Genomic DNA, 13,254 nt, shown 5'->3' with positions numbered 1-13,254 from the left:
AACTCCTTAGGATTTTTTTGGCCGCTTTAGATAACTGCTGCTCATACTGCATTTTTGCTACCCTTATCAAGCTAGTCACCTTCCTCGCCTGCTCTTTGTACTTCTCATGCAACTGGTTGTTATAAATACTCATTTTGTGTTTCTTTCATAATACCTTCTTCTTCCAGATTGCATACCTTATCTCTTGATTCATCCATTTTACACCCACTCTATTTACTCTCTTGACCCTTGGAATACACTCTGATATTGCCTCCACCAAATAGTTATTGAGTATGGCCCAAGCGACATTGATATCCTTTCCATCCAGTTCCTCTTTCCAATTTATTATCGCAAGCTGTTTCCTGAGCTTTTCGTAATTACCAGTCTTATAATTCCACATATATCCCTTTCTAACAGACGTCCTAGAATGACTGGTCACCCTGCACGTGATCACCTCGTGGTCACTCTCACCAACTGGTGGAAGATTTGATACCATATTTATAATAACATCATCTGATGAGATGATCAAATCCAATACTCTTGATCCTCGTGTACCCTCCGTTACGTGCTGCCTAAGGTAATTACTTTCAACAACCGTGACCACTATTTGCACCTTGCAATTCCACCTTAGATGGGCACAACTCATCTGCTACCATTAACAGTACTCCTCCTCCCTTTCTTCCCTGTCTACCTTCATGAAAAATATCATATCCGTTCATCTCTATTCCTGTCAGGATGTCATCGTCATCTAACCACGTCTCACTTATACCAACAATTTTGGGGCGAACAGACTCGAGCAAAGCAACAATTTCGTTTCCCTTATTTCGAATACTTCTAGCATTAGTGAATAAACATAAGAAATCATTACTGCTTCTACAAGTCCTGAGAACGTCACTCCTACTATGTGACTCTTCAATACCTTCCCCATCACTTCCTCTATATTACCACCAATTCTACAACTTTCTTCACACTAAATATGTGTATTTACTTTGTTAATGCGAATGAAATTGTTATGGAACTACTTTGAAAGGTGATTTATATTTTCTTGTGCATGTTCTACTGTTTTCTGAAGAGTGGTGAACTGGTACAATCAGGGCGTATCATCTTCATACTGAAAAAGAAGACTATTTCTAAGCGGTGAATGGACGTCATTCATGTCAATATTAAATAGCATTAGAGACAAAAAATAGCCTCCTTGCGGTAAGCAGAGGATGTTTCTAGTACTCGGAAAACCTTTTCTATTCTTGTGCATTGATTTCTTCATGCATTAATAATTTCTGAATTATTAATAATATATTTAGTATTTAGTAAATGAATAACATTGCTCATGAATACGATATTTTGCATTTCAGTAATAAGCTTCAGCATGTATTTATGCGTACTACAATTCTGTAGAAAAGTAACATTATTTACACAGTTTGAATTTTCAAGATTTTAATCGTACCAAAGGATAATCTGTATGCAAAGCCATACGTGTGAACCAATATAATCCACATCATGCTAAGACATCTTAAGCCATTCAGAACACCGAAGTTATCTTTGGATGGTTTTGATTTCAATACAGATTTTACGTTCGCATCGATAGAGAAAGCTTTCAACGTCGCTATCAGTTTACCTAAAAAATAAAAAATAAATAAAAATAAGAATTTGAAACATCGTTATGAAATTTGTAGCGAATATTATACCTAATAATAATAAAAAATACAAAATCTTTTCATTCTATCAAACAGTTCAGATCTCTCTCTCTCTCTCTCTCTCTTTGTGTGTGTGTGTGTGTGTGGCATTCTACTTAGTGATTCTCGCATGCATAACATTTGAATTTAACTATCCTTTATTACCAATGGAGCATTATCACACTAATAGTTCACTCACAAAAATATTTCTTGTGACTAACAGAATTATATTCTTCACAAATGTTCTGCCATTATCAGTTTCCAGGTAAAGAGCATTGTATAACAAACGACTAAACCAATTGCTATTTATGTTTTCTTACTTTCATTCTCTCCGACACCGTCACTGTCGTCTTCCTTGCTACGTTTCGTCATAACATCGACGATTGTTCCAATAATGGCCATGATGACGAAGAATCCTAAGACACCTCTGAAATGAAGACCAAATATTAGATATGAGTCGGTAATCTAATTTTCAATAAGATTTCAATATTTGTTTTAAACTTTAGCGCTTCATTGGATTGGATACCTTCATGTGATCCAACATATTGGTATTCAAAACCAATGACACAATAAAAATACCATATTCGGAAAGTATTTTGATTTACGGCATTGATAATTAATATACAGACGTAGATATTACGGTACTATGCATGTTTCTTTTTAAATAATATTAATTCTCATAATGTAATGTCATGAAGTTGTATACATTTTTAAATTATACAGATAATTAATAAAAAATAAAATAATAAATTACATAACACATGATTCGCGAATAATGTAATTATTACGTTAAAGATACCAAGATATTTTATATGTATATAAAGTTGGTTTTAATCCAATTCCCAAGTAAGCAAACAGACAAGTAAGTCAAGTTTTCGCCTGCAAGTAGTGCAAGTCTGGGCGACTCCGTACGTAGTGCAAGTCTTAGGCAATTCGTAGCAAAGGTGGAATAAGCTCTGATCACTATTCTTAGTATTTACCCTTAATGCAAAACATATCTCCTTTCAAAGGAGATGTACTTTGCATTAAGTACATCTCCTTTGAAACCCACGAGTTGCCTAAGACTTGCACTACGTACGGAGTCGCCCAGACTTGCACTACTTGTAGGCGCAAACTTGACTTACTTGTCTGTTTGCTTACTTGGGAATTGGATTAAAACCAACTTTATATTTCTATATATATAAAATAGCTTGCTATCTTTAACGTATATTATACTCAAGTTAAAAAAATTTCTAAATGTAATTATTATATGTATAAAGAAAAAGCTAACAAAACGTATGCACAAGATAGCAAATATCATTTTAATCTGGTTCCAAACACAGGTGTGTTGAGAACCGAATTAAATTGTGATATTATACAGAATTGAATTATTTCACAGAATTTCCCAAATCTTCCCGTTATCAATTAAAAGGCACCAGTATTTGAATTTGTAAAAAATGTTGAAAACATCGTGTAAGTTGTAATGCCACCGACGTATGTATGTAATTATAACGATTTTAAAATATACTGTATATATACAGGGTGGCCATAAATTAACTTTCCCTCTTTGGAGGGGTATCTGTAGCTAAAACTAATACACGGAATGAGACCACAATTTATATTCAGACTTTCGAAGGCATGGGAAGATGAATTCCGCGAAAAAAAAAACATTTAGTACCAGAAGTCGCCGATAGAGGAAATTTTGGCGCTGGCGGAGCCGAAAGCAGTCAAATATTTGCAGTAAAGGCAGGTAAAAAGGATTATGCAAATTTTACTGTGCATATGTGACAGCAGCGCCACCAGTTCCACTTGAAAAGGGATTGGGAATGTTCAGGCAGTTATTCGAATGACTGACGAATTGTGCTCAATATGCGTCCTACCTTGCCTCAGCGTGCTTGTTGTACACAAGAAAGATAAGCACATTGAAATCGTGTATGTGGTACACGGGACCCTGATTCTGATGAATAAAACATTATTTTCTATGAGTTCAATCACTACATTAATTTCTGTGTCTCTTTCGCAGGTTGATGTTTTAGTTTAATTATTATTATTATTATTATCATTATAACGCGCCACATATTCAGTTGGAATGAGTGACGCGGCTGTCGCTTATACCGCCGAAATGTTATTATTCCATTTTATCTGCCTTTAATGTAATTATCCGCTTATTTTCTTCTCCACCAGCGCCAAAATTTCCCCTATCGGCGATTTTTGGTACTAATTCTTTTTTTTTTTTTCGCAGACATCATCTTCCCATGCCTTCACAAGTCTCGGTATAAAATTTGGTCTCATTCCGTTTATTAGTTTTAGCTACAGATGCCTCCAAAGAGGGAAAGTTATTTTATGGCCACCCTGTATATAAATGTGGCATGCGTGGATGGCAAGAAATGTTCGCATATATATAACAAAGCTCATGAAGAGAAATTTGAGCAAAACTTTTGAGGAATGTGATACTGAAGATAGAAATAGAGAAGAGAAATAAAAAAAAAACGTCTGTTTGTGTATATGTTGTTGAACGACCCTGTACATTTTTTAAAAAAGACTTTTTGGAATATTTTAACATTTACTTACATCATTGCAATCTGTACTTTTGTAAGACTATGAATTGTGAACTCCTCTTTTACTTCACAGTTCCTGATATTGACTTCAACTGGCATATCTTTGGTCACTGAAATGCAAAAAACAAAACTTAGTTGATCGATACCGCTTTAACACTTTTATAAAATCGTTTTATAAAAAAGGGAAATTACTACTTGATCATTAGATAAATGCATTTTTACAGAATATGAATTCGTCCGGGATTGGTGACTACATGGGTGTATGAGGCTGGCAGTACTGTTCCCCCTGGGAATTGCTGTATTGTGTTTTTTATGATTTAGCCTGTTGAGTGTTTCCATAATGGCTTGCAATGTTTTATTTTGCAGTTTACATAAAACTGCTTAGTTTCATTGTTTACATAACTGCTTAGTTTCATTGTTTACATAACTGCTTAGTTTTTTCTTTACATTTCTATTTTTTATGTTGTGCGGTTTTTGAGTGATGTAAAGGCATTTTAAACAGACTTTCGCAATAAAAATATGGATACGTCCCATAACTCAAACTTGACTTCCTGTGATTGTTTTTTGATTGCCTTTGGAGCTCAAAGAACGGAGATTTGAGGATACCTCCAGAAACCTATAACAAATTTCAATCATTGCTGAATGCGATCTTTTCAGATTATACTGCGGTGCACTTCGGTACAGATGCTGGTGGGAATACTCCCTCCAGCAATGCTTCAAGCAGTAACAGAATTATCGAAAAAAATATTCTTTGCGGGATCATGAAAATTGAACTAGCAAGAACAGTTGATCGGAATGATTACATTAGATTAAATAATTTCAGTGGAGTCACATTAAGATGGATAACACATCTACAGTTGAAAGTAGAAAGGGAAAAAAACTAGTTTTATTAGTTTATTTATTAATATGGTCGTTGCGTGGATGAGCCTGAGATACTGATGCTAAAGGGTACTTATCAATGTAACTTAGCACCTCTATTATTGCTGGCCACCATATGATGCATACTGAAGATAATTAATATAAGTAAAATAATACAACAATGTAGCATATGTAGCAATGTAGCAGTTAGTCATGCGGAGCATCTTATGACTATTCAAATAAATCACATTTTATTTTTCTTAATAAACTGGGTGACTTATGTATTAAGCAATTTTATAAAAATTGGAAAGAAATTGGTATATTTGAACGTATTTCATTTCTTTCTCTCTCTGTTTATTAAGAACATAAAATTATTAATGTAATGTGAGATTTTTTTAATACTCTGTCGTGAAATTTAATATATTTTTATAATTAAACTCACGCCTTCGTTTGTACGAAGAGAATAAAGAATATTTCAATGCATCACTTGATGACATTTGACGTTATTAAAACGGTCTTATGAAATATTGCTCAACTCCGACTGTATTTCGCAATTGGGACGGAGAAAATATATGCAGTAGACAGTTTTCAAGTTCAGTTGTTTTTTTTTTTACTTAAATAGCTTGAAATTGTACAGTAAATCTATTTTTATTAATTGAAAAGTATTTTACACATTTTTTTAAAGTATATCTTGATTTAAAGGTGGGGCTACTGAACCGAGTACGCGCATGTGCAGACATTCAAGAAGCAACGCAATTATTAAGACTATGAAAGTTGGTTGAATTCGTTATTGCAGGGATTGAAATAAGAACATGAATTCCTTTTACAGAGGAGAGTTTTTGTTTTTGGATGTTTTGGATTTACGACAGAAGTAACTAAAACTATGAAGCCAGTGTATTATCACTGTAAATTGCGGGCATTCTTGTGTTTTTCAGGATGAAAAAAAACAAAACAAAACCAAATTTTCAGGAGGAAACTACCGCCTCCGTATGAAACAGAGAGAGGAGTTAAAAAGACAGATTTGGAGTTTTGGTGATTATTATTATTTTTTTTTTTTTAGGAAAACCAATATTGTTTTAATATATATATAATATAATATAAATGATCATCACCTAGATCGACTATCTCCTGAAGGTCATCTTCAGTGCATGTTGAGGGAACACAGATACCAAGCCGAATAACCATTAGATAAAAAATGGACGCTTGTCTAGCAAAGTCCTGGAATGCCTGAAATAAATAAATACATTTATTAAATTTCGGTCATCGATGAAAAGTCAGAGTGCTTATTCGATATAACCTATGTATCTTTAAGTGATGATTAATTATATTTTCTCTTCATTTTAGTAGTATATCCCTCTCTCTAAGCTGCAACTGAAAGTGGAAATTTGTAGTAGATAACTGAAGTCACAAAGTGACGGCATGCATAAAATATGTCTAAAATATTTGGTCATTTCTGAAAATCAGATATTGTTTTTTAAATTTCATTTAAAGAATTATTTTATTTCGACAAATTTTATGTTACCACGTGCCACGGAAAGTTTATAAACAGGATATTTATGTACATATGTGTGTATAATAGCGTGCAATATGCCTTACAAAGTTTCGAAATATTTTGTTCGATGAAGAATTCAAGTCAGTAACTATAACTCGAATAGTTATTGTCAATTGATAGAAAAAAGGTTGGAAAATTTCAACCGTTAATGTCAAACTGATCAGCAATTACATAACTCTCAACGTAACGTTGGGTTCTCTGGAAATTTTAGAGAAAAAAAAGATTTTTTTAAATGCCTTTGAAGCTAAAAAAATGATTATAGAGTGTAAAAATAAAAAATGAATTCCATAATTTTGAACTCAACAGTACACTTTTAGGAATTATCAGCTATTAACGTTTTTTTTTTTTTTTTTTTTTTTTTTTTTTTTTTTTTTTTTTAAGTCTGCGCGGTTAGCCGAGTGGGTATGCGCTTCGCAACCATATGCCTCGGGAAAGGAGTGTCCTGAGTTCGATTTCCTTTGCCGACCTGAAGAGCTTAATAATCTTTCTCAGACATAGCCAAGTTAGACTGTCTTGGGCGTGGACTGCCGGGTTTTTCTCCGCAGTTTATCTGGAGTTTTTCCTCCCTAAAGCAGGCAAACTGGCCTCGTGAACACACGCATCTACAGACATAGGACACACCGGGAGGCATAGGGCTAGCCACCTTATACTCGAGACGGCTTAGAAGAACTGTAAAAAAATGTAACAGGCCAGTAAGGCCTAATAGGTAACAGAAAGAAGAAGTCGTTTTTTTTTTAAGAATGAGAGAATAAATTAGATATCTTTTTCTTGACAATTCATCATCTCTATTAAGCAGGCAAAATTCGAAGCCAGTGTTGAGTTCATTTTAATAGATAAAAAGAGATATACAGTATGTTAAGTGATATCGGTAGCTAGTTGGATTATATGTTGTATTTTAGGCAGATCTTGAAGCATAAAAGATATGAACTCATGCTTATCGCAGAATAACTCAAGCAAAAAACAAATCTTTCATACAATGTAACAAGTTTATAATTTATTGCTGTAAGAATTAATAATTGGATGTATAATTAGTTCTTTTATTTTTAAACAACCCTCCTGTCGAAATGAAGTTTACTATAAGGTTATATATGAAACTTTCCAAATATATTTCTGTTTGATACGTAACGAAGCATTTCAAGATCCTCTGACGATGTAGATAATATTAATTTTACCGATACCCGTATATAGTAAATAAATGATTATGAAACTAACTATATTGTAAATAAATAAAACGTATGTTTAGAAATTCTCAAATTAAGCTCCATATCTTCAAAGCACCCTCAATGTAGTATTAGTATGCTAAAAAATGTTTAGCGAATTCCCAATGAACTGCAAATTCTCCACTAGATGGTGCTGCTACATGCACCACGAATAATACTGGCATATAATTAAAAAAAAAAAAAAGGCTATGAGTATTTGGTGAATTATTGGTTATGGAATTCTGAAAGGTCCCATTAATGAAAATTACTGTAGTGGTTTTTCATTAATAGGACTTTTCAGAATTACTATGAGATCTTTAATTTGACATTAAAATGGTAGTAAAAAATGGATTATAACATGAAAATAATAACTGGTACTAAAACTATTGTAAAAAGAACTCACGCTCTTTATATTTTAATGTAGGCTTAAAAATCTTATGATAATGTCACAAGGACCCATTAAGTCAGAAAAAAATCTCTCATATTGCTTTTGTTTGTTTACGAACAGCTCAATCATGAAGAGTAACATGCCGCGAATGAGGTTATGAATATTTCCCAGTCTCGAGTATTGTTTAGTTCAGGGTAACCATCAACATAGCGAAGTGGTTGACCTTATTATGGAACTTAACAATTAAACTTTCCCGATGACATAACTTTTACTTCAGCATAACCAGTTCAGATTAAACACTACATAGACAGGTGATATTTGATTTCGTCACTACTTTTCTTTAGCGAGATATCCATATGTTTTACTAACAAATTCTACAGTGATGGCTGCCGAACATTGGAATGTAATCCACTAATGTGATCGCACAGGAATTGAATTAGATCATGAAAAGAACGAAAGCTACTGATTGCATCAGAAAATGTAAACCACATCGATGGGTAGGCTTCTGTGGAGTGAGAACTTATTAGAAATGTTTCTTGCAGTATTCTTCCTCATGAAAGAAACAGATGGTATAGAATAATGTATTGACTACTCACTTATGTAAACTATAATAAACAATGTATAAATTAAGCTAAATTGATAAGTATTTTAATGAAAATTATTTTAATGGTAAATGGCAAACATTTTTGCTACTTGTAAAAACAACTTTTTGTAGTATTTTTAATGTGGCTTCCAACCACGAAAATTTACCAACCTATAGCACATTATTATCGTGTGCGGAATAATTTTTTTATAATTTTTTAATTTATTTATTATTATATTTTTATTTATATGATCCGAAATTCCTACTCTAGAGACTCTAGAGCCAAACATGAAACTTGTTCAAGCCACTTCAGGCTTCCAATAAGCATGATAGTGGTTTTGACCGAGCGATGAAATTCATCTCCCAAAGAAAGACAATCACAAACATCCATACTCACGACTGAATTCGAACCCAGCCTATTTCTTGGAGAACAGAGATACGCGAACCACTTGGCCAACCAAGCCGACAGTGATATCATCATCATCATCATTACCCATAGGTTCAATGCCTGTTGGTGCCCGATGCCTGTTTCACCATTCTTTGCCACTTCTTTCTCTCCACCTCCATTTGACTCAAATCCTGCAAACTCTTTTCCTGCCACTCTTTCACATCGTGTACCAACTCGCCTTGGCCATCCTCTTCTATTTATACTGTCCATTTTACCAAGTATCAAGGTTTTGTTCTTTCTACTGTTATACATTCTGCAAATATGTCCAAAATCTTTAGTTTCCTTTGAATTATTTTCTGCATTAGATTTTCTTTGCAGTTTACTTCGTTATACAGTTCTTCATTTGTTACCTTTAGCACCCGTCCATTTCGGAGAATCTTTCTAGAACATGTTCTTTCAAAAGCTAATATTCGTCTCACAGAGTCTTTGATATTATCATGTTTCACAACCATTAGGAGCACTTGTGCATATGCATGTTTCCAGCAGTCTCAGCTTTATGGGAAGACTCACTGATTTACTTCTCTATATCTTGTACATTCATTCCCTGTAGGTTTACTTTGCCTTTTGCTATCAGGGATCTTATTTCTTTCTTACAATCTAAATCATGCGTCAAAGTTCCTAACCTCTTCCAGCTTTTCTTCGTTGACCTTTAATTGCGTTTTCATCCTCTTTTTCGAATATCATAGTTTTTGTTGTATCGATATTCATGATCAGTCCATATCCCTTTCCTTCTTCACTTAATTCCCTCTTCATCTTCTTCAATAATGACTATGTAATCTGCAAATCATAAGTTGGTTTTTTTTAGTACTTTGAATTGAAATTCTCCTTATGAAATTTTCCTTTATGGTATCTATTGTTCTTTCTAAAAGCAGGATAAAGATGCCTGGGAGAATACTTGGTCTCCTAGTCTCGTGCCTCTTGTTGTCCAGAATGATCTTCCTATTTCTCCGCAGTTTCTCACAGCAGTCTCTGCATTGTCATCGATGTTCTGCAAGAAACATATCACTTTCTTGTCCGCTTTTAAGATTTGAGTACAGCCCATGCCACTTTCTGATCTATACTGTCAAATACATTCTGAAAGGCAGCAAAACAGGTATAGTTTTTTAGGATTTTTATTTTTATGAAGAGCTTTCTTTACAATTAATCTTAACATTACTATTTGGTGCACAGTACTTCTGTCTCTTTTAAATCCTGCCTGCTCATCTTCCAGATTTTCTTCAATAAGTTTCCTTATTCCTTCCGTTAATATCATCACAAGTTTCCCACATTTCTCATTAGAGCTATTTTTCTGTAATTTTGCAGTCCATTTTGCTTCCTTTTTTGTAAATAGGTATTAAGATTGATTTTGTCTATTCTTTTGGTGTTTTGCCTTCCGCCCATGCCATGTTTACATAACCGTTAGTTAGTCTATTATCACCTCGCCACCATGTTTCAACATCTCTCCAGTGATCTCATTATTCCTAGGACTTTTATAGTTTTTCAGATGTTTTACTGCCTTACAACCTCATCCTTCAGTATATATGTGTCTCCATCTGTGCATAGCTGTGATATTTCTCTCAATTCATCAACTAACTTCTTTTGGACTGTTGAACATCTCCGTGTCTTATATAACTGTGAGCAGTATCTTGTCCATCTCTCTCTCTCTCTCTCTCCCTCCTATATCTTCTGTATTCATCAAGATTTGATCATTTTCAGTATTTACGGCTCTCTCCTTTGGACTCCATTGATTGTTGATGTTTCTTATCATCTTATATACTTCTCATGTTCTGTAATCACCAAAGTATTTATTGATATCTTCGCACTATCCTGTAGCCATTTTGATATGTTGCTCCTAACCACCTTCTTCATTTTGCATTTTGTTCTCTAATGTTCTTCCACAGAGATTCCTCTCCTAATCATCAATGCTCTCTTTTATTAAATTATCTTTAATGCCCCTTGAGATCTATCTGTTCTTTGGATTGCCTGTTTCTGGGACTCTTTGATTCACTGCTTTCTTGGTTGCACACACCATTTGTTGTTCCTCCAGTTCCTCTTACATATCCTCCAATTTCTTCTCTGTAATGATTTTCAGTTCTTCCTTGAACGCTTTCTTATACATTTTCCCTGTAATTTCCTCACTCAGTGTCTTCATATATCTTTAATTCTGAAACTGTGCCTTTACTTATTGCTTGAGTTTCAACTGATATTGGCAATCACTAAGCAATGACCCGATTCCATGTTTGCTCCTTGAAACGTTCGCCACCGCTGAACTAATGAACACCTATATAGTAATATTAATACACTAATATCTATGACATCAAACTATTTTGACACTACCTTTAATATTGTATTCTGGTCATCATGTTTGCGGCTGTAGTTACTAAGTTCCATACGTTTCGACAATATTCTTGTTTTCCCTTATTTAGAGATTATAAGCAATCCAAACATAAAACTGAACCTTTCAGCGTATTTTGTAGTAGTTATGCGTATACATAGGGTTATATAAATATGAATTTGAGTAATTTGTGGAGCTATGATGTTGCCATCTGAGATGGACAACTTAGTGGGAAGCCGATAATCACGATTACGTATCTTAAATAAACATAAGAGCGACATCTACAGTAGATCTGATTGCAATTAGACCATGTTTGCTGTTAAACTACCATGAAAGAGAATGTACCTAAGAGGATACTGAAAATAAAAAAAATCTCTAATATTTATTGTGTCTGTCTTCTACCAAAATTAAAATAAATCAAAATCGAAATCAGTTGGTTCCTTGCCTTCACTAGCTAAAATTTTAAACTGGTTTTGCCTGACAAACTGGAATAATGTAATGCGAAAGTTCAAATTTAACTTCATTTGAATGTTTATTTCAACAAGGACTATACTTAATCCATTAATATAGAGAAATAGAGATCGCTAATAGTTAAGGGGACATTTTATTGTTAATTGGAGTAACAATTCTGTTATATAGATCAGTTCATGTTTCTCTACTTGTGGTAAGTAAAGAAACGTGAACAGATATTGTTCTAATAAACTAGATTAGCCACGGAATATTTCCTGAACAAATATACAATATTTGCAAAATCTGAAAGTTTACTGAAAGACTTGAATATGGATTTGAAAATTAGACTGAAACGGTCGTTTGTAAGAAGATGTAGTGAGTTTGGTATGTCATCAGGAATTTGAGAAATAAAGTGAGAAACTGTATAATAGAAACATTAAAAACCTGATTAAGGGCCCAAAAACTTCGTATAATTTTGCCGATGAAGCATTTTTATATGTATAGAAATGGTTAAATGCAGATATGGAGCTTGTTGGTGTGTGTAGGTGAGTGAGTGGGTGGATGGGTGTGTGTGTGTATGCCATGCTGTTTCTTTATTCATGTCTTATTTTCTTAATGCAAAATAAATGATTTCGTGCAAGCTGATGTCTAAGAACAGGAAACTTATGTAACATTACCTATTTGGAAGAGTAAGATCGACAGAGACTGACATTAAAAATGATAAAGATTATTGCATTTCATTCAGTTTTGTAATTAATTGCTTTCCTACTGGGAAAGGAAACCTGGTCAATGCAAAAATAAACGCTTTCGAAATAAAAGTGGAATTGAAATTCTGCTTTTTTATAATTATGACAGCACATTAGATTGTGTGTGTATCAGAGAGAGAGAGAGAGAGATTTGACAGCTCTCTTTTCATTTGCCTTCACAGAGAACAAAAGAGGTCAAGAAGAGTATTACGTAGTTTTTCCTTCACATGAAGCACGGGAATTAGGAAAGCCAAGTGAAGAATGGTGTCGGCAGCAGACCAGAATATATACAAATAAAGAACAGAGCACTTAATTACTATTGATAAAGCTCTTGCTAGTGTTATTGACAGAAGTGAGGGGAAACCTTTTTAATTCTTTTATGAGACTTAAAAGAGTTTTATAGATTATTTAAAATTCATTAAAAACCAATTTGAAGCGACTTCATACATCAAGCTGTTATTTCTCTGTCTGTTTCAGGCACATAGACGAAGAAAAAATAAGAGGGGAATATTGCTTTTATCTCCACG

The 13,254-nt window shown here is 33.7% G+C and overlaps 1 protein-coding gene across 1 annotated transcript in view; it reads right to left on the bottom strand.

Moving 5' to 3' along the window:
- The window catches only part of LOC150098044 (uncharacterized), a gene marked incomplete at its 3' end in the record, with an annotated part of 68,813 nt that overhangs the window by 30,408 nt on the left and 25,151 nt on the right, over nucleotides 1-13,254 (bottom strand). Inside the window, exons 3-6 of the mRNA XM_090406664.1 lie at nucleotides 6,160-6,274; nucleotides 4,203-4,299; nucleotides 1,973-2,079; nucleotides 1,424-1,594 (exon numbers count right to left, since the gene is read on the bottom strand). Of these exons, the coding sequence (XP_090262790.1) occupies nucleotides 1,424-1,594; nucleotides 1,973-2,079; nucleotides 4,203-4,299; nucleotides 6,160-6,274 (490 nt within the window). The remainder of the gene's footprint in view (nucleotides 1-1,423; nucleotides 1,595-1,972; nucleotides 2,080-4,202; nucleotides 4,300-6,159; nucleotides 6,275-13,254) is intronic.

Source organism: Typopeltis vanoorti, chromosome 16 (genome assembly GCF_054136105.1).
Source record: "Typopeltis vanoorti isolate ZY-2024b chromosome 16, IOZ_Tvanoo_1.0, whole genome shotgun sequence".
NCBI lineage: Eukaryota > Metazoa > Arthropoda > Arachnida > Uropygi > Thelyphonidae > Typopeltis > Typopeltis vanoorti.
The sequence above is the reverse complement of the archived record's forward strand: the minus strand, read 5'-3'. Positions and strand labels throughout refer to the sequence as shown.